The sequence below is a fragment of the Papaver somniferum genome, unplaced genomic scaffold, assembly GCF_003573695.1.
Source record: "Papaver somniferum cultivar HN1 unplaced genomic scaffold, ASM357369v1 unplaced-scaffold_21, whole genome shotgun sequence".
Lineage (NCBI taxonomy): Eukaryota > Viridiplantae > Streptophyta > Magnoliopsida > Ranunculales > Papaveraceae > Papaver > Papaver somniferum.
In genome coordinates, this window is record NW_020631041.1 from 12,478,977 (window position 1) to 12,487,142 (window position 8,166).

General features: G+C 35.1%; 2 protein-coding genes across 2 annotated transcripts; both read left to right on the forward strand.

The window, feature by feature from the left end:
- Positions 1-727: 727 nt before the first annotated feature.
- On the forward strand, positions 728-1,249 carry LOC113339613 (proline-rich proteoglycan 2-like). Its single transcript, XM_026584854.1, has one exon. The coding sequence runs from the start codon at positions 728-730 to the stop codon at positions 1,247-1,249; it is 522 nt and encodes a 173-aa protein (XP_026440639.1).
- Positions 1,250-7,146: 5,897 nt separating this feature from the next.
- Positions 7,147-8,166, forward strand: LOC113339727 (protein LURP-one-related 11-like). The gene is made up of 2 exons (XM_026584958.1): positions 7,147-7,642; positions 7,744-8,166. Exons 1-2 carry the CDS (start codon positions 7,397-7,399, stop codon positions 8,086-8,088), a joined length of 591 nt encoding a protein of 196 aa, XP_026440743.1. The 5' UTR covers positions 7,147-7,396; the 3' UTR covers positions 8,089-8,166.

An 8,166-nucleotide genomic window follows, 5' to 3' on the forward strand; every position in this document is an offset into this window, starting at 1 on the left:
GACACGTGGCGAGTGATGAATTATGTGTATACAATTTGCCCCTTTTCTTCTTAATTTGAAATGGGTCAAAGTAAGAAGAAAACTGTCTTCACAGTCTCTCCTTTTTCTTGCAATAACTTCCCCTAGATTTTAGGGCACGTTTCCCACCATTTGAAAGAACTTCTCCTTGAAACACAGGGCTGTTATATCGTTTAGGCTATAAATAAGAGAGATGAAGTCATTGAAATAAATTTCATTATATCTTCATTCTCTTGTCAGTCCGAAAATTCTTCATTCTTGTTTTCTTGCTCATAACTTCTACTAGTGTTGCTTAAGATAAAATTTCTTAGGATCTTCAGAGGTTGACTGATGTCGCTGTTCATCAGCTTCTCATTGATTGTCTTCGTTATCCTCACAAAGCTTTTGATACAGGTATGAGATTATCTTTATTTTGATCTTGATTGATTGTCAAGCTTCTGATGTTGTGTTCTTGGTTTTGTGATGAAGAACAAACATACGAAAGTATATATACTTGCCCCTGTTCTTTATCACAAAACCTATGGATTCCCATCGATGGTTTAAGCTTGTCTTCGATGTCCACAAACAAATTAGGGTTCTTCGTTTTTGCGGATTCTAGAGTTTTTGGATCATATTTCTGATGAACTCATAAAAGTTTGACAAATTCTCATTGATCTTTATCAGCTTCTATGTTTTAATCTTTATCTTGTTTCTATGATCCTTCGTAGATATGGGTGATCGTCATCGGGCTCCCTATCAGACTCCGGCACCGATACCTTATAGGTCTCCCCCGCCCAGAAGTCCTGACATATCTCCGCCGAAGGGTGGTCCTTCTAGGCCTTCGCATCTATATCCTCGTGATCAGAGGACTTCATCTGCTTCTGGTCCAAGAGCCCCATCTGTCAAGAGAGGGGATCAAACGAAGGGTCCTCAGGGTTCTAGGTATGTTGTTAACCGTCCTGCTGCTTCTCAACGTGCTGTGCCAACAAATACGCAGACTCCTTCTCCCCATCGTGATGAGTCGCTGAATGTACAACCTCTTCGTTCTATTTCTCCACCTACGATGCCCCTACAGAAGCCTATAGTTCCACCTCCTGCAGTTCATATGAGAGGAAAATCAGCTAAAGGTGCCGCGTCGAAGGACGATCTATCAAAGAATCTACCCACTAAGAGGAAAGCCTCATATATAAGTCCCCCGAAGAGACCTTCACCGGATCATGCTGACGATTCGGTTGCTGCCCCGGTTATATGAAGCGACACAGTTGGTAAAAAGAAGGTTACTTTTAACCATATAGATCTTGCAGCGTTAATCTAGAGGTTTTGTAACCTATTTGACCTCCGATTATGGCTAAATCCAAAACATAAACCATATGGTTATGGTTGGCTTTGTACCCTCATAACCTATGCAATTTTGCAAAAGGTTGAATCTGGGGCCACTTATAATCGGTAGGGTTATAAGTTTGATAATCTACCGATTATGACAGATTTCAAAGTTTTGAGAAAAAAAAGGATTTAAGCAAAAACTCATTTTGGGGCAACCTATAATCGAGAGGTTTTGTAACCTATTTGACCTCCGATTATGGCTACATCCAAAACATAAAGTTACTTTAGCTACCGATTACAATAATCGGTAAGTGTATAAGTTACTTTAGCTACCGATTACAGAATGGCATATTAGCCGAAATATGCACACAATAATCAGAGACTAATTAGTATATATCTACTACCGACTATAGGTTAACTACCGATTGTTGTGTTTGCTACCTCTTATATAAGGGCATATCGGCTATTTTGAAAATTCGAAGATAAAGGGTAGCTTAGATTTACGCTTGGGTGACCTTTTTTGTCTTTTTGTGTCGCCCCTAATTATTTTGGGGTCGCCCCTAAAAATGCCAGGAAAACAATAAGGTGAAATCAATAAAAAAAAATTCTTTTAAAAGATAACAAAGATTTTATAGATCAACAAAGGAGAATGCAAAAGAATTATACCCACCCAAAAGGAGGAAAGAGAAAAGAAAGAGAAAAGGAAAAAGAGATCTTGGTAATAGGCTACCAAAGATTAACAAAAGAGAAAGAAAAAACTTAAGGAGACTCAAAATACACTTTGAACCACTGCTTTACAATCGCATTGAAAGTAATATCCTTAAATCCTTGAACTTCAAGAGAGAGATTTTCTAGATTGGAGACTCGAAAATACCTTTAAAGCTCTTATTCCTTAGAAATATAGAGCGGAATAAATTAAATATTTAAGATCAGTAAGTCTTATCAATGGGATGTATAAAATTATGTCTAAAGTTTTAGCCGAAAGATTCAAAATTTTTTTACCTAAAGTTATTTCTTAGCAACAATCATCCTTCGTCAAACAGAGACAAATTCAAGATGACGTTCTTATAGCTAATGAGATGATAGATTGAAGATTGAAGAGTGAAATTAATATTTATTGGTTGCCTAGGTATTTGTGTCACCTCACCTAGCTAGTTACTTCAGAAAACTAGTCATTCATAAGGTCGGAAAGTTGTAGTTTTGAATTGTAAAATTACGTTTGCATGAATGAGGGTTCTATCATTATGTGTGGTTGTTAAGGGTTTTTCCCTTGTTGGATGGGTCGGCCGATACAAGAAAACATGTACCTAAAAGGTATAAAACCGGTATGATGCAAGTAGCATATCGTATCAAATCAATATTTATGTATAGCCGACTACATCGGCAAATATTTGGTTTAGTTGTTAAGGTCTATGGAAAAAATTGACAATACCAAGTGGAAATAGAAGCTTATCATATACTCCCGAGAGTGGGGTATACCTAAATTATTTAGGGTATACTAATTTTGCTCACAACCTTAAGTGGCTAAGGGGTGTCTAATGTATGTAAAGTTATTCAATTATCCTTCACCCAATAATAACTAAAACTATTTCCTTTTTAGTTTTAGATATAAACCTTATTCTTTTCCTTCTCCTTCATCATCAATCCAATGAGCAATTCCTTTTTCCAACTCTATATTTCATGGTTTTCAAAGGGAAAAAATCATTGATCAAACATATTTTATTGTCGATTAATTTTTTCAAACTCTATCTAATATTTTGTTTTGTTATTTGAATGGCATTATTAGGTGAGAAAATTTGAAATTCATGAATTGCAACAATACGTTCGTTATTGATCGAGCATGACGACTTTTCATATTTATTTCCAGTCGTCAAGATTGTAGGATGAATAGCGTGACGATTTTTCAAAGAATTTTATTTCTGAAAGTAACATTCACAGGGTCGTCATGGTCTTCATCCCTAAACCTTCACAACCAGTGATGTAGTATGAATAGTCGTCATGTTTTGAAAAGCTAAACCTTGATGATTAATAACTCCCATAAAACAAGTTTTCTAGTGAACAATTTTGTTATTGGTCGTCATGGTTTTATAAAAATAAGATGATGACTAATAGACAATCGCTAGCTAGTGTGATGCATTTTCGATCATGACGATTGTAAATGCGAAAAACTATTGTTTGGTCGGCATGTTTTGTTTCATCCGAACATGCCGGTTAAGTTTGGTCGGCGTGCTTTGTTTCAGCAGAGCATCCCGACTTTTCATGGATTGAATTCTGAAAGTGCTTAGTCGACGTTTTTTTTTTCCTTTTCAGTTAGAGCATGCCGATTTTTCATAGACTGAATTCTGAAAATCTGAAACAAAACCATGTTGAGAAGTGTTTGACTAAAGTGAATCATTTTCGTTACAAAATTCTCAAAAACCAAAAATTTTCCAAATTTTTTCAAACATAATTCTTAAGTTAAATCAAACAAATAATTTATTTTTTGTTTGATTTAAATTCGCTCTAACAAGATTCATAAGTCTGAATTTGTACTAATCACTTTGAGATAGTTTAGCCGTTTTAAAATAAAAAATGACGAAGGGGCTTTTGATTTTACTTACTTGTGATCTTATTTTGTTTTATTTGGTATACCCCGGTTAATCCGGGTATACCTACATTTTCATTATGCAGTGAAGTTATTAACAATGCAGGAATATTATCTCCTCCGCTTTTATCGATAGATAAAACCATGCATGTTGCGCTGGCTCGCCATTGCACTATTATCACCCAATGTAGTTAATATCGGATATCGGTTCATCTCGGCCGCGACCGATACATTGTTACGATTTTATATCGGGGATATTATCGTTGAAATATCGGTATAATATCGGTTCTAAATTTAGAGACTATACTTTTATATTAAACATCTTCTTCACACATTTACGGATAAAACTGGAACAAGAACGATTACCTCCAATCAGAACACCGACTCTGGTAGTTTCGTCACACTTCACTGACATGTACTTCCAATGGTTGCAACTTGAAAAAACTGCATCATATAAGTAGAGAAACGGATAAGTATCGATAAAACGTAAGTTAGTAATACTATAAAACTACAACTATGAGCAACAACCAAACTAGAAATGCTAGCAACAACTCTTAAAGCTTCCCTTATGACCCAGTGAGCAATGTAAGCAACACTTCACTTCTCCACAAAGTTTTCGAGCAATGGACAAAAAATACACGAAGTGATGCTCATATAGTCATACATCATGTACACATTAACTGCATTGTACATCGAACTGAATCCAACTAGCAATATCATCTCTACTATTATCCTCGGTCCTTGCTTGAAAAAACATGTACAAATTCATGGGCCTAATTTACAGTAAAACGGGACTGACTCAACTTACATTGTCGATGGAAAAAAACAAAAAACAAAAAAAATAATAAAAAAGGTCTATTACCATATTTGACCATTAACTGTCAATTTCCATTGTCTATTAGGAAGGTCTATTACCTCAAATTCTTTAATTGATGAAGAAAAAACTGGATTTTTTTTCTTTCTGATATAGGTTTTGAAGATGAAATTTGTGGGTACAAGTTATTAATAAGAATGAGCTCTCAAAAATAAGTGGGTTTTGAAGATGTTGACGAATTTAATTAATCAAAGCAAAAAAAAAAAGACTAATTATCAAAAGGTTCAAAACCCTAACCTTCAATTAATCAATAGTGTCTGAGATTTTTAGATGAAGAACATCATCTAATCAAAAGTTCCTTCCTTAGATTGGATTCTCAATGATGATATTTGAAGAACACGACTTGCTGAATCAGGTATTTGAAGAACACGATCTGTTTTTCACTTCATCTCCTCTTCTTTTCTCTTCCACAGTTCGACTGAAAACAATCGAATGAAATTTTAGGGATTTAACGTATACCGGAACTGAAAAACCAAGATTACCCTTACACTTTACACAAAATGACCGGTACCGGGCCTACCGGCTAATTTTGGAAAATCTCGTTTCGTCCGTATCGGCCGATTTTATCGGGTAAATATCGTACCCCCGATATCCTTCATATCGTATCGTGGTAGACCGATATCCGAAATATCGGCGATATATCGGCCATATCGGCCGATATTGACTACACTGCTATCACCTCACTTATTCATTTTATGCGTACATTCTCTCCCTCTCCTCTGTCAAGAGAAGCTAAAGACTAAAAGGTTATTAAGTAGCGTGGTGGTTAATGCCAAATGGTGTTTCCCATTTGGAGAGGTTGGGTAGGTTGAAACATCTCATTTGCTTTGTCTTACAATTGGATTATGTTAGAAGAATATGGAGAATAGGGGACCTAGCTCTTTCGGCCCATTTAATAGGTAAAGTAGTTGTAATTATAACCTTAACATAACAGTATTGAGCTATTCTCCTTTCTTCCCATGAACTGAAACGATATTTTCCAAGAAAAATGAGTTTGATTTTGCGTACACTCCTTAACGAGTGTTATGTAACATTAGAATTTCCATTATGGATTTTGTTTAGGGAGTTATATTACGATGATCGAGATTCTAAATATGAGGTATAATGTGACCATCAGTTAGCTAATCGATCAGTCAAGTAAATGTGTCAAAATATACATTTATTACACGTGTGCACATGATCAAACTCCATAAAATTAGTTTTAATAACAATTAAAGAAAAAACGGTTGTTCATACTGTATTTGCTCATCTATCTGCCTATAGGAGAACCTGTTATAACAGTAATGATGTACTATCCTTATTGCCTATTTTATAAACAAATAACAAGTTGCTCACGCTTCATGGTGAATGGTGACTCACACACACTATCTGTGGTAGATAGCCTTAGTAGTTAGTACATAAGTTCCAGTACAAAGTGACCGGAATCAGAAAATTAGCACCAACTATAAGTTTGCCTAACAACGACAAAGCTAAGTACGTATATACAATATATCCTTCATTATTTTAAATAATAAACAAATGCATCACATCTTTCTAAATTTCTTTAATGGGGTTCCCGGTTCCCCCTTTAGAGCCACCCTTATGAAAATATAAAACCCTTCTTTTAAGATCTTAGAGCAAGCATCATGTTAGGAGCACCAACGGAAACAAAAACATCTGAAAAGACAATTTCTACGATATCAAATCCGCATCCACCCTTCCGTTGCTTAAAACACATATAAATCGGCGTACCAAAAGAAAAACGAGAACTGGAAGCCCATCTCAGAACCTGAGAGGTGGCTGGGAACGCTGAAGCCACATGAAACCTAGCCCAAAAATATTTGGTTTAGTTGTTAAACCTAGCCCAAATTTAGTTGTCAATCTTCAATGAATAAATGTTTTCAAAAATAAATAAATAACCTCCCAGAAATTTACTTTTATCCCCATACAACTATTTTACCACTTGTATTTTTAATCCTGGTTTCGCCACCACTCCTTAATTAGATTTAAAATTAATTAATAGAGATTAAACAAAAGGTCATATTCTCGGGGATATGACCACGGAGTTCCCCTAAAAGATATATACAGTATGCACTATTTTAGCAAAGCTTTCAAGGATCTTGGTTGAGAGCATCAAATCTTCACCCAATTTTTGAACTGCAGATGTGAATCATGTGATGATATATGTATAATTTCCATACAGCTTGATGTGGGATACCACTTCCATGACATCTCCAAAAAGATCACCTTTGATTGGTTGTAAAGATGAGTTTAATAATATCCCTTGAAAGTTCAAACAAGATATCCTTTTCTCACTCGACAAAACTGAGTCACACTCAAATAAACAAAAGATGGATTATGTATGATCATTATTCCAAGTTCACTCTGATTCAACTCAACTCTTGAGTTTTTGCTCAAAATTCATGTTTTAAATGTGAACAGTATAAAAACTACAAAAGAACAATGTAATTTGACTCAACAACTCAATATAAAAACTCCAATTTTTTATATCATTATTGTCCATTAATTCCCCCATGTCATAGCTAGCTAGAGTTATTACTCAATCATTTATAAACCCATACACTTCTTCTCTTCAATCACCGTCTACTTCTCCTCTAGCTATAGTATAGTTGTCAAAAATGTCTAAGGTTCATCCACAAGGAGACATTGTTCTTTCTTCTTCATTACCATCAACTTGTTCTTCATCAAAGAGAGAAATATTTACAATATGGATGAAATCATTAGTGATGCAGGGCAATGGTTGTACCGTATATAATTCCAACGGTCAAGTCGTTTATCGGATCGATAATTACGATAATAAGAATTGTAATGAAGTTTATCTCATGGATTTAAAAGGCAAAGTTCTACTCACAATACTTAGAAAGGTAAGCAAATCTTGTGTTTAAGTTACACATTATAATGAACCAAAAAAAAAAGTGTCTATAAGTTGAAGTTTAAGTTGCTAATCTTGTGTTTAATTATGCAGAAATTACGGTTATTCGGACGATGGGAGGGATACAAATCCGGCAACGGTTCAAAAGGGAAACCTTCTTTCCAGGTTAGGAAAAAATTGAATTCGAATATGGAAGTGAACGACACCGAAGCTAATCGTTATCGGATGGAGATGTTAAAAGGAAGCAGCAGCAAATTAGCCTGCAAGATAATGGATGTCCGAACAGGAAGAGTTATTGCAGAGTTGAAACCAAAACAATCAAGTGGAGGAGTTTTGTTGGGAGATGATGTTATGGGTTTGGTGGTGGAACCAAATGTTGATCATTCTTTCATCATGGGGCTTATAGTTGTGCATGGACTAATTAGTCACAAAATGTAAACAAAACAAGATTAATTTTCACTAACCGGATTCATTGTATTAACCACTAAACAAAAATTTAATGACTCATCTCCTTTA